General features: G+C 36.0%; 1 protein-coding gene across 1 annotated transcript in view; it reads left to right on the top strand.

Annotated features, from left to right (window-relative positions):
• Positions 1-7,009, top strand: part of ENPEP (glutamyl aminopeptidase) — a 104,948-nt gene extending 97,939 nt beyond the window's left edge. The window contains exons 19-20 of the mRNA XM_082838529.1: positions 5,138-5,216; positions 6,246-7,009. Coding sequence (XP_082694655.1) covers positions 5,138-5,216; positions 6,246-6,392 — 226 coding nt within the window. The 3' untranslated portion in view covers positions 6,393-7,009. The remainder of the gene's footprint in view (positions 1-5,137; positions 5,217-6,245) is intronic.
• The last annotated feature ends 7,590 nt before the right edge of the window (positions 7,010-14,599 follow it).

Genomic DNA, 14,599 nt, shown 5'->3' with positions numbered 1-14,599 from the left:
ATATGGTTTTTATTTTGTTTTGTTTTGTTTGTGGTATGCGGGCCTCACACTGTTGTGGCCTCTCGCATTGCGGAGCACAGGCTCCGAACGCGCAGGCTCAGCGTCCATGGCTCACGGGCCTAGCCGCTCCGCGGCATGTGGGATCTTCCCGGACTGGGGCATGAACCCGGTCCCCTGCATCGGCAGGCGGACTCTCAACCACTGCGCCACCAGGGAAGCCCTGACATACGGTTTTATAACCTGCTTTTTCTTAACATTATCCTATATTGTGAATATCTTTTCATGTCTTTAAGTATGCTTCTTCGATGTTATTTTAAATTCTCAGTCATATTTCAATGTGTAGATACATCTTAGTTTACTTAGCCAATCTCTATCTGTTGGATAATAAAATTGTTCCAAACTTTCCACTGTATAAATGATGTACTCATGAACATCTTTGAAACTGAACCTCTGTTCTCTTTGAACATCCTTGAGAATTTCCTTAGGATAAAAATAATAGTAGGGCTTCCCTGGTGGTGCAGTGGTTGAGAGTCCGCCTGCCGGTGCGGGGGACACGGGTTCGTGCCCCGGCCCGGGAGGATCCCACATGCCGCAGAGCGGCTGGGCCCGTGAGCCATGGCCGCTGAGCCTGAGCGTCCAGAGCCTGTGCTCTGCAAGGGGTGAGGCCACAGCAGTGAGAGGCCCGTGTACCGCAAAAAAAAATAAATAAATAAATAATAGTAGAAGTAATATTGCTGTGTTAAAGGATGTGTTCATTTTTAGAGTTTCTGATGAGTGCTGCAAAACTGTCATCCACAACAAAATTTACTATTAACTTTGACTATTTTTCCAACCCTTGACAATACTCAGTGCTGTCATTTTAAAATATTCTTGCTAACTGAGTACGTGAAAACTAATATCTCATTTTAAATTATAATTCTTTCATCCTGTAAATATTGTGGAGCATCTACTATGTGCTAGGCACAGTGCTTGGTACTCAAAGTACAACAGTATACAAGGAGAAACAGATCTGGTTCTCTGTTCTCATGGAGCTTAGAGTCTAATAATGAAGATCAATATTAAGTAAAGAATCACACAAATACATGTAGTACAGTTAAAACTGTAATAACTACAAATAGAAGAGGTTCAGGGCACACTGAAAGAGTGTAATGGGGAAACTGACCAAGTCAAGAGAAATTGAAGGTTAAGGGCTTTCCTAAGGGAGTGATGATTGAGCTGAATTCTGAAGGAAGGACAGGAGTGAATTATATGAACAGGAGGCAAAGCTTTCCTCGTTGAATGCCTACTATCAGAAAAGAGGAAAGATAAGGGCTAAGTTTTTCAGGGTCACATTAAGATTTGGGCTTTTGTTCTAAGAGCAATGATAAGGTCACTACAGGGTTTTAAGTAAGAAAGTAAAATGATCAATTTTACTCTGAAAAGAAAGCTCTGGTGGTAAAGTAAAGCACAGACCAGAGCGAATTTGAGGAAAGCAATTAGAGCTATTGGAGTAGTCCCAGCAAAAGACAGTGAGACACTGTACTATGGATGTAATGGTGAAGATGAAAAGATAAGAACATTTAGAATTTGGTAGATTAGAAATGGGAGGCAAGTGAGGTGACAAGAATAAAATGTCTAAATTTCCAGAAAAAGTTTGCAGAAGAACCATGAGTTCAGATCTATCTATCTATCTATCTATATATATATATGCCTTTTGAGTCTCCTTTGAGATGTTAAAGCAGAGATTGTTTCAAGGAAGTTAGAGTCCCTTGCCAAATGCTGCTTAAGGTTTGAATAAATCAAAGAATAAAAATGCTCACTAAACTTATTGGTAACTCAGAAGGAGTCTTTCAGTGGAGTGGTGGGGGCAAAACTCAAATGGAAGCAAATAACAGTCAGTAAGTAGTAAGACAATGGAGGCAAGAAATGTAGAGAAGCCTCTTGAAAAGTTTGACTATGAATGGGGAGGTGAGAGAAGATATTAAGAGAGCAATGCTAGATCAAGGGAGAGGATCTTCCCTTTTTTTATATGGAAGATATTTTAATATGTTTAATATACTTAAAAGCTGATGAGACAGATCCAGTGAAGAGTGAGAGATTTAATATGTAAGACAGGAAAAAGATTTTTTAAAAATTAATGTTTTTGAGAAAGTGAGGAAGAAATAGGAACCAAAGCACAGATGATAGAAGGAAAACAGGTATATTTATATGTTTGTAAGCTAAAAGATGTAGAGGTTACTATGTATTTTCTCCATGAATTAGAAGACAAGATCATCTGAGGAGGAAGGGAAGAGGGAGAGTGTTTGGAGGTTTTAAGAGAGTGAAAACATTTGCAAAAGGCAATTCAAAGAGGAAGAGAATGAGTTGACCAGGATAATGCAGGACTGTCAATGTGAAGGGCCCATTTAAGATTGACAGCCATGAATTTATAGTATATGTATATATACATATACTATATAGTACATAGTATATATAGTATATAGTGTATATATATAGTATATATAGAATATGGGGAATGTTGGGTGACCTCCCTTGACAGAATGTGTCTACGTGGTACAAACAAAGGAAATGAGCAGTTAATTTCACCCAAAGCTGGAGTTTTGCCAGACTCAAATTACTGAAATATAAGGGCGCTTAGGGCTTAGGCAAAAATGTTACTGAAAATGGTAGACCATAGAATCTAAACTATATAAGGAAACAAGTGAAAGCAAAGGAAGAGCTGATGATCCAGAAGAAAGTAGGGGTAGGGATGGTCAATGGGTCAGAAATCCAGATAACGTCAAAGAATGGTCATAGTGGAAAGTGAATGGTAAATTATGTCATGGAGCATGCATAAATTAATAATTTTAGAGTCAGAGTACCTATGGATAATCACAAGGTATGATGATGGGAATTGGTGGCTGGAGTAGAGTGGAGAAAATACCATTGGAAATGAGGAGGTCAAGAAACTAAGGCGCTAAGCTGTTATATCTTCATCCATGTGGACCCTGAAATCATGGCCTGAAGTAGAAAGGATGATAGGAGTCAGGTGTCAAAGTGTATCATAAATGAGATGAAGGGGAATAACTTGAAGGAACAGAGGTTCTTAAAGAGAGAGTGGAGGAATAATGGTTGGGAATCCACAATGGGGAGCATGACCACACCAATTCCCTTTCTGACCTGGTGCTATGGAGGATGTGGGAAAATAAACATTCTCCAAATAAGTAGTATTCCCTGTAAAGGGGCAGTTCCAGAGGGTCAGGTGGCGGGTTTGAGAGGTTGGGCAGCTCTAGACAGCTAAGTCAGAGGCAAGGAGGTACACACATTATAAGGACAGTGTTGAGCATAGATGACTGAGATTCTTACATTTTGAATAATGGCTGATGACATTAAGTAAAGGAAAACTGCTTGCCTTAGATTTCTAAGAGAAGAAAGATGAAAGACATAATGGATTTGAATTCAATGGTGTCTGTGATAAGAGTGAACACTGGACCTAGTATACTGAAATTGTGGATAATTATTAGAACATTTCATCTGTTTCCATTAATACATTTTCTCTTTAGGTTTCTTTTGAAAACTGCTGATTCATTCCTTCACTAATTTCATGTTGGCATATCTCTCCCTATTACCAATCTGTAAGGGTTCTTTTTATAGTGAAAATATTTGCCCTTTTTAAAACAAAATAATAAATTTTTAATTTTATGGCAGTTTTTCTTTAGTATAAAATTTTGTAATGTGTATGTGACAAACTTTATTACTTTTTATTTCACGATTTCTGCTTCTGTGATAAATTTTAAATGTAAAATTTCTCCTGTTTGTTTACCTCTTTATATATTGATATATTTTCCTTTTTCTTTCCCCAACATTCCAACAGTTCAAGGTTTATACATAATTCTTGTGATTATTTTTCTTACACTGTGATTAATTGGGATGAAATTTTTACCTGTATTACAATGATTTGTATTTTGGTCTATAAAGAAATTTCTGATTCTTGTTCTTTAAGAGAGAAAATGCAAAAGAGATTAGGAATAGAATATTATCTCGAAAGTGCTATCTTTGCACCCAGCTTCAAGTGTCTTTGCTTAGCAGACTGATATAGATCATAACCCCAAATATGCAAGCAGCTAATAAAGCTTTTTGAAAGCAGAATAAATAGCCTATATTCAAATTCCTGTACCTGCAGGAAGACAGGAAGTGTTAGTTAGGATAAAGGTGATAGAGCTATTCTGCTGTAACAGAAACACAGAAATGCAGCAGCTTAAAGGACATAAATAATTATTTCTCACTCAGGTTGGTCTCCTGAAATGAGCATTCCAAGTTGTTAGGGTAGTCTGACCTTATTCTATCTGTGTGGTTGAAGTTTGGAAAAAGGGGAGGGGGGAAAAAAAAAAGTCCAAGGCAAGCAATTTCCCTTTACTTAAGCAAGGAGGTGGAAGTTGAACATATCACTTCTTTTTTTAAAAAATTAAGCATTTATTTATTATTTTGGCTGCATTGGGTCTTCGTTGTTGTGCGTGGGCTCTCTCTAGTTGTGGCGAGCAGGGGCTACTCTTTGTTGTGGTGTGCGGGCTTCTCATTGTGGTGGCTTCTCTTGTTGCGCAGCATGGGCTCTAGGCACACAGGCTTCAGTAGTTGCGGCTCGTGGTCTCCAGAGCACAGGCTCAGTAGTTGTGGCACACGGGCTTAGTTGCTCTGCAGCATGTGGGATCTTCCCGGACCAGGGCTGGAACCCGTGCCCCCTGCATTGGCAGGCGGATTCTTAACCACTGCGCCACCAAGGAAGCCCCGAATATATCACTTTTGTTCATATTCCACTGATGAGAACTGGATCACCTGTCTGCACCTAGCTATGAGGAAGGCTGAGAAATGCCATCTGACTGTGGTTCTCATGTGTGCAGGAAAAAAGGAGAACAGGTCTGGGGAATCTAACAAGCAGTCTACCATCTCTGAGTAAGTGGTATGGATATGTCTACAAAAAGAAGTGTAGAATTTGCTGAGAATTTCTCCTGAATTGGATTTTAAATTAAATATGTTTACTTACTCTGTTTTGTACTTTCTGTACTTTGAAAATTACTTTTTAAAAAACTCCCAAAATAAAAAGGATATGTCTGCATTTAGAGAAAATATTTAAAGTTCTGGGCACTTACATACTCTTTTCCTCCCCTAAATTTCTCTTCAGATATACACTCAATAACAGAAACCTTGGCCGGATTGTCACTATAGCAGAGCCATTCAACACTGAACTACAACTCTGGCAGGTATGAAGATAAATTCCTCTATACTTGTCAAGGAAGGAACAGAATTAATTTTTTTTCTAGGAGAAGTGATATTTTCTCTATTCAGATCCCAGAAGACAAGAAAAAAGAAATAATTCTTATATATAATTAAATGTACACCTAGTTTTTTCTAAACTGAAAAAAATTCAAACAACCAAGAAATAAATAAAGTTTAAAAGTTGAGAAACGTGAGGTCTTGGGAGGATTAGAAGGCTCCATGAGACCATTTGGTTTACCAAAGCATGAACAGTATGTCTCCCCTTTCCAGGTAAATGTAATCCTGGGATAAGCTGGTCAAGATTTGATTCCTTTCTGAATTCATAGTTTTGGAATTTCAAAACTAAGCTCAAATCTTTCAGATTTCAAATATCTCAATTCCCAGGGGGGTAGGGAATGTTCATTAATGTTGCACAAATAGAGATCGTATGAATTTTCAGTACCTGTATTAGATACTGGACTGTTACATTCCTCTGTATTAAGAAACAGAATAATCCTTATTTTTATAAATAACAAATACTACTATGGTGGAGTTTGGGGGAGGATTTTGGAGGGAAGAGGGAAAATGAACCAAGTTTAACAGAGATTTTTTGATGAGCCCTCAATAAATGAACTGAACGCGTATTAAAATACTCCAGATTCCTGGAATGAAAGGCTAAGCAAAGCCATCATTTCACAGACCAGATTTTCCAGGGAACACCTTGGGGAATGTGCAGAAAATTGAGAAACCCGAAGCAGCAGAAAGAGCATGCCAGCCACCAGTGTGCTGCTCTCCTTCCCCAATACATCAGGGCCTTTTTTGTGTGACATGCTGCCAGGTGTCCAAAAGCCATGGGTAATGATTGCTAATCTGAGAGATGGGCTCAATCTAAATGATGCACCAGAAAATGTATCTCAGTGTTATTCAGTGATACTGAATGTCCAGGGAAGAAGGAAATAAATCCAGAGTGTAAAGAAAACCCTTGAAGAATAATTGGGCTTAAAATTACTTTCTTATTTCCTTCTCTTTTATAGATGGAGAACTTTTTCAAAAGATATCCAGAAGCTGGAGCAGGAGAAAAACCTAGGGAGCAAGTGCTGGAAACAGTGAAAAACAATATCGAGTGGCTAAAGCAAAACAGAGACACCATAAGAGACTGGTTTTTTGATTTGAATGGTTAATGTGTTCAAATTATCATATTTTAATTTTGTGACTGTATTGTTTCTCCCGTTAAATATTTGGTGGCCTAATTTACAAGCACTCTGGAGGGAGTCTTATACATAGATACTGCTTTTGCTAAGTACTTTAAATTGTTCCTCTTTGTTTATGAAGATACTAATAGAGTAGTTAAGGTACTCAGGGATTTCTTCTAAGTGTACTTCATAGGAGATTCTTTACAAACTGAAGAGAATTTAAGAGCCATTTTAATGTCTTTAAATATCATTCTTTGTATCTTAAATCTGTGAAAATAGAACAATTTGGTCTTAGCTTTACATTTTTTGTACCAAAGAAAAACCACTTAATCTTCTCTCTTGATTGATTTTTAAAGTTTAAATACCAGTACTTGAGGGACCAATAGTATCATCTTAATCTTTATTTTATTATTCAGAATTACACAGATCTAGTATAATTGTATTCACATATGTTTTTACTCCTTTAAATCCTATCAAAGTAACCTGGGCTTATATTTTACTCTAGGATTGCATGAGTTAGCCAAAGAAATGCCTGACTGTTGCCTTTGTTCCCATAATATCAAAAAAGAACTCTCCTCTCCTTTTTAAAATAAATCTGAACGATTACCTTGAAAAAATACATTGTTTTCCAGTGTCACTTTACTCCTGAATAATAATGACTGCAGCATCCCCCAAATAATTTAGCTGGAGGCAAATAAGATTCAAGAACCCAGTCTTTTTCATGCTTGGTACTCTGTCATCTTGCTCCATTCCCTACAAAGCTCCTTCAAATAAGCTATGAAATTAAAGGGAAGATAGTGCTTAACTCTACTCCATGGATTTTAGGGGAAAAGGGCTAAATAATTGGAAACTGATTAGGAAAGAGAGAAGGCTGATTATTCCATAAAACTATATGGAATTAGAATTTAGCTTTGACCTAACCTAGCAATCTAAGTGTGAAAATGAGGAAACCCATGGATGTCTCCAACATGACTCTGCATATGTGAGGATATATCTTCTTATATATAACTTTTATGCATAAATCCTTAGATCCTAATCCATACAGAATAGCATTGATCAAATTTGTATTCATGACTTGATTAAAGACATCAATTTTGTAGAAGCTGGTGGCAAGAACATGTTTAATATGGCACTCGATGCCTAGCAGATCCACAATACAAGTCCAATAGGCAGAAAAGATGGTAAATTACTATGTTCCAATCTGCTATATCTGGAAATCTAAATTTATTTGGAACCTTCAGAAGTATAAGATAATTTAAGATTGGTTTGATGATAATTGAAGCACATGGGAACAATCAAAATCTTTGCTTTGACTTTACATAAAAATGTGCCCTAATCAAGGACTCTCAAATTTTGTAACCTTTCCTATCGCTGTCTCTTAATTATCACTTTTCAATCCACATAGCTAAACTGGCAAATTCAAATGTAGACTGGAGGGGAAAAAAAGACAAAAAAAGAAGAAATTTTATGACTAAAACTTTTAAAGTATTATTTTAAATTACTTCAGAAGAAAAAAACACATTAACATCATAAATCATCAGGAAAAAAAAAAAATCCCTAACTTCAAATTGACCGCAATCAAAACCAGCACTTGAAGTCTATGTATTGTATCAAGTGGACAAATAAGGAAGTGGGATCGTTTATCCTTCTGCTTTATGTAATAAATTCTTAAAAGAAAAATATAAATTTGAGGGGGATGGTAAATGAAACAGATTCCAACTTGCCTACAAGTCATTCTGTTCCATTCTACTTTAAGCACTAAAACTGAGAATGAATTGCTTAGTTCTCTTTAGCCCACGTGAAAAAGAACTGTGCACACTTTGCTATGACACCACTAGCTAATCAGGCCTTTCTCAAACAGCATCTGGTTTTTAAAAGGCTGATGACCAGTAGACAGATCTATGCCAAGAACAGTTTGCTACTGTGCTTTCTTGGTTGTGTCATGATTTTTACAGCGAAAAAATTTAGTACGTTGTATCCAAAATTAAACCACGGTAAACCATCAACTTTAAAGAATTAATTGGAAGAAATGATCAGCAAAGTCATGTAGCAAGAAGCAGTGCCAGTAATAATGATTGCCTCCCCCTAGGCAGTTTATTTCTATATTGCAGATCATTGCTGTGCACCCCCATAAATATAAAGTAGGAGTTTAAATAATAAACTATGAATATAAAAGTGACCAGCAGGGAAGTTCTGGGAAGCAGAGATATACAGCTGGGTTGAAGACAATGGTACTCCTACAGTTACCCTCCATGTTGGTGAAGTGTTAATCCAAAAATAGGTAAATATAAGGTGGGAACAAAAATCTAGAATGGTAATTCTCAAAGGGGATTAAGAAGCAGGGAACAGAAGGAAGAAAGCAGGATAACCAGTGGAGCTTTCCAAAGCTTTGCTAAATAATGATAATAGTGATAGTAGTAATAATACTAATACTCTAATAATATCAACCTCCTTTTTATACCAAGCCCTGTTCTAAACGCAAGCACTCCACATACATCAATTTATATATTTAAACTTTACAAAAACCCCATGAGGTAGGTACTGTTAATATCCCCATTTTACAGATGGAGAAACAGACAGAGAAGTAACAAAACTTGCCCAAGGCCAAAAAATAGTATCTGGCATAAGCCAGGATTTGAACCTAGTCAGTTTATCACCAGAATCTATGTACTTAACCACATATTAAAGTAGAAACATGCATTTTAAAATTAAAGTGACCTGAGTTTGAATCTCAACTACTTGCCTTTAATCTCTCTATTGTTCAGTTTCCTCATCTATAAAGTGGGGGTAAAAATAATCACTACCTCACTGCGTTGTTGTGAGGATTAAATGCAAAAATACATGTAAAGGACGCATGTATGGGAAATGATAATCACTCAACATTAGATGCTATTATTGTTACTATTATAATATCTCCTAGTCCCCATTTAAGACACCCGTTTGGAGAATAAAGTTGGGTTCAGGAATAACCAAACCTAAGCAACTAAAGGCACTAAGTAAAGGCAGTGTGTCAGATTATGTTATTGTTCATTAATAGTCACTGGCCCTCCCTGGAGAGAATTCCATTATCTTACCCCACTGAAGTCTAACATGGGTATGTTGCTTTTGGCTGGTGAAATATGAATGAAAGTGATCTATGTTGATTTCAGGCAGAAATATACGGAGTCAGCACATGTTTTGCCATTTTTCTTCTGCCACCCTACATCCAGCAATGTTTCATATAAAGGCTGCTCTGTTAGCCTGAATTTCAGAATGAAAACAATGAAACCAAAAATTGGTTCTTTGAAAAGAACGACAAAATTGACAAACCTTTAGCTAGGCTGACCAAGAAAAAAGTGAGAAGACTTAAATTACTGAAATCAGGAATGAAAGAGGAGGCATCACTACCAAACCTACAGAGATAAAAAGAAAGAGAATATGCATAACCATACCCCAACAAATTAGTGTTGTCAACAACTTAGACAAAATGAACAAATTCCTAGAAAAACAAACTATCAAACTGACTCAAGAAGAAATAGAAAATCTGAACAGACCTATAACAACTGAAGAGATTTATTTAGTAATAAAAAAAAAAAAAAAAAAAAAAACTTCCCACAAAGAAAAGCCCAGGACCAGATGCCTTCCTTAATGAATTCTACCAAACATTTAAAGAAAAATTAGCACCAATCCTTCATAAACTTGCAAAAAATAGGAGAGGAGGGAACTTCTCAATTCATTCTATGAGATCACAGATACCAAAACTGATACCAAAACTAGGCAATGACATCATAAGGAAAAAAAACCCCAAACTACAGGTCAACATCCCTTTCGAATGTATACACAAAGATCCTCCACAAAATATTAGCAAACTAAATCTAGCAACAAAGAAAAATGATGAAAGACCATGACCAAGTGCCAACTGGAATTTACCCAAGAACGCAAGATTGTTTTGACATATGAAAATCAATCAACATGATATACTATGTTGATGGAATAAGGACAAAAACCACATAATCATACCAATGGTGCAAAAGAAGCATTTGACAAAATCCAGCACTCTTTCATGATAAAACAATCAACAAGCTAGGAATAGAAGGGAACTTCCTCAACCTGATGAAGGGCACCTATGAAACACCAACAGGGGGCCTCCCTGGTGGCGCAGTGGTTAAGAATCTGCCTGCCAATGCAGGGGACACGGGTTCGAGCCATGCCCAGGGACGATCCCACATGTCATGGAGCAACTAAGCCCATGGGCCACAACTACTGAGGCTGCGCTCTAGAGCCTGCGAACCACAACTACTGAGCCCATGTGCCACAACTACTGAAGCCTGCGTGCCTAGAGCCCATGCTGCACAACAAGAGAAGCCACCGCAATGAGAAGCCTGCATACCGCAACGAAGAATAGCCCCCGTTAGCCGCAACTAGAGAAAGCCCACGCACAGCAACAAAGACCCAATGCAGACAAAAATAAATTAATTAAAAAAAAAATAAAGAAATACCAACAGCTAACATCATACATATAGGTAAAAGACTGAATGCTTTGCCCCTAAGATCAGTAACAGGACAAGGATGTTCTCGCTTGCAACTTTACTTAACACTGTAGTGGAAGTTCTTGCAAGGGAAATTATGTAAGGAACAGAAATAAAAGACATAGAAATTGGAAAAAGGAAAAAGGAGAATGATCTTTATTATCAGATGACATGATCTTGCACATAGAAAATCCTAAGGAATACACACACACACACACACACACACAGACACACAAACATACACATGATTACCACTAAATGTGTTCAGCAAAGTTGCAGGATACGAGGTCAATATATAAAAAGTAATTGTATTTTTATATACTAGCAATGAAAAATAAGAAAATGAAATTAAAATTAATTACATTCCAAGACCATCTAAAAGTATAAAATACTTAGGAATAACTTTAACAAAAGAAGTTCAAGACTCGTAGACCTAACACTAGGAAACACTGTTAAAAAAAAGTAAAGATCTAAACAGACAGAAAGACATCTCAGGTTCATAGAATGGAAGACTTAATACTGTGAAAATGGCAATACTCCCCAAATTGACCTACAGATTCAACATGATCCCTAAAAATTCCCAGCTTGTTTTTTTGCAAAAACTGAAAACCTGATCATAAAATTCATATTGAAATGAACACAGAATAAATAAAAGAATCTTCAAAGTAAGAACAAAGTTGTAGAACTCACGTTTCTCAAATTTAAAACTTACTACACAGCTACAGTAACCAATACAATGTGATACTGCCATAAGGACAGATATATAGGTCAATGGAATAGAACTGAGAGTCCAGAAATAAATACTTATGTATATGGTCATTTGATTTTTGACAAAACAATACAGTGGGGAAAAATAGTCTTTTCAATAAATGATGCTGGGAAACTGGATATCCACATGCAAAAAAATAAAGTTGGACCCTTTCTTACACCATACACAAAAATTAACTCAAAATGCATCATAGACCTAAAAGATAAAACTACAAAACTGCTAAAAAATAAAAATAAAAAATGCAAGTAAATCGATCAGGAAAGTGATGACAACCCTATTTGTAAATCAAATATCTGATTAGGGACTGGTATGCAGAATATATAAAGAACTCTTACACTCAATAATAAAAAGACAAATGACCCATAAAAAATGAGCAAAAGAATTGAATAAATATTTCTCTAAAGATAAACAAATATCCAGTAAGTATATGAAAAGATGCTCAACATTACAAACCAATAGTGAAATGCAAATTAAAACCACAATGAGATACCACTTCACACCCACTAGGATGGCAATACTAAAAAAGACAGACAATAACAACTGTTGGCAAGGATATGGAGAAATTGGAACCTTCATACATTGCTTGTAGGAATTTAAAATGCTGCAGCTGCTTTGGAAAAGTTTGGCAGTTCTTCCAAATAGTAGACATAGAGTTAGTATAGGACCCAGCAATTTTACTCCAAGGTATATATCTAAGAAAAATGAAAACATATGCCCACACAAAAAGCTGTATGTAAATGTTTATAGCAATATTTTTCGTAAAAGTCAAAAATGAAACAAATCAAATTATGACTGGATTAAAAAAAAGATGGTATATACCTGTAGTGCAATATTATGGAAAAGGAATGAAATTCTGATACATGATATAACATATATGAACTTTGAAAATCATTTAATTGTACACTTTAAACGGGTGAATTTTATGGTATGTGTATCATGTCTCAATAAGATGTTTTTAAAAGCCACCCAGAAATTGAAAATAGAGAAAGAATATCCCCAAATACACAAAATCAAAACAGAGATACCATTTTTCACCTACCAGATCAACCAAAACTAAAGAGATTGGTAAAATTCACTTTGATGCAGGGATGGGGAAGTGGCCCTCTCACCACAGCTGGTAGCAGTGTGGATTGGAACAGTGTTTTAAATGGGAATTTGGCAACATATTTTACAATTTTAAATATGCTTTTCCTTTGACCCAGCAATACAGCTTCTAGAGATTTATCCTTTAGATGCTATATAAAGACATTCACATGGTATACAGGGATGAAAGGATTTTCACCTCAGAGCTCCTGAAAGTGAAAAACTTATAGCAGTTACTAAACTTGTTAAATAAATTATGATGTTCCCGTACACCAGAATAAGATACCAGCACTCCCATTCCCATATGCTCTACCTTCTCCTCCATTACAGCTGAGCTCCTAGCTAAGGCCAATGCACTAGGTCTCATCTTTGTTCAACTTCCCAAAGCACTGCACTAATAAATCCACGTCCTCTCTCATACCATCAGTGTTTCCTTATCTACTGGATTCTTTGCATCAGGAGAGAACCATGGTATTATTTTCCCCCAAAATAACCTCCCCTCCCAAAATCTCTTAACCCTATTTCTCTTTCCAGATCTCTCCTACTCACTGCAAATTTCTCTAAAGAGTTGTCCATTCTTTTTTAGAGGAGAATTTAGCAGAAACTATCAGATTTTAAATGGGTATGCCATCAGACCTAGCAATTCCAGTATCAGGGATCCCTTTTAGATAAATAGTTAGAGATATTCATTTATTCATTCAACCGATATTATACAGCATTTGTTATGTCCAAGATTTTATCAGCAAATAAAAGACAAAAACAAAACAAAACAGAGTTGTCTAGTGTCATCTAAAATTTCTCCCTTGAGCCCATTCTAATCGGGCTTTAATCCCCACCATTCCACTTAAAGTGCGCTTGTGAGGTCAGGACTTGCTAAATTCAAAAGTCAATTCTCAGCTAACTGATATCTGACTTAATCCAAAGTTAAATTTTAAGACTTCTAGACAAATGAAATGGACTATATATTCTTCAGATAACCTCTCAAAAATAACTATTTTCAACTGAGTTTTGATGTTTTATCAAAATAGTAGTGAGTCTGAATACAGATTTTCTCTCCTGTTATTTTAACAGACAAACTGAGAGAAATGTTGACATATTCTTATGAAAGTTGAGAAGCAGCTGTATGAATAGACTTCCATTCCAAAAGTAGAACCACTGTACAAAGGTAAGATTTTCCCAGATAGATAATTTTGCATCTAACACACAGGCTAATTATTAAGGTCCAAAATTATAGGATGTAGAGCATGGCTCCAGTTGTTTTAGCCTGTAAAAGATTTAAAGAAAATAGTGCTAAGCTTCCTCCTCAGCTATCTTCTCTTAGGGGAAAAAATAAAACAACTCTTGATACAGTATCATAAAATCTATAACTTTAATTAATATACCTTTGCAATCAACACTTCAAGATAGATTAAAGATGTATTATAATTGGAAGGATCTATGTCAACATTATGACAATGATTATCCCTGAGTGATGTAAATGATTCCTACCCAAGGAATTAAAAGGTCTAGGTATAAGAATCAATAAAAGCTCAAATAAATGTATGCTGTTCCTGAAAAATTTACCCACAACATGACAATAAGGAGATTCAATGCTCTGATTTTTCAGGAACGTCTAAACTTGAAATTTATCAAGAAGGAAGCTATAAAAAATTTAGACAAAATTCCTGGTAAACTAACACATGCATAATTTGGGGTAAGTAAAGGGCTGTGCTTTTTTTTTTCTTTCAAATATACAGTGATAGGCTACACTCTGGATCCAGCTAAGATTAGTCAATGACTGTATATAAATTATCAAAGTTTAGGTTAAACTTTTAAATCAAATGTGCAGTCATAAC

The sequence above is a fragment of the Leucopleurus acutus genome (genome assembly GCF_964270905.1).
Source record: "Leucopleurus acutus genome assembly, chromosome: 4".
Classification (NCBI taxonomy): Eukaryota; Metazoa; Chordata; class Mammalia; order Artiodactyla; family Delphinidae; genus Leucopleurus; species Leucopleurus acutus.
Note: the sequence above shows the minus strand (reverse complement) of the source record. Positions and strands in the feature narration are given on the sequence as shown.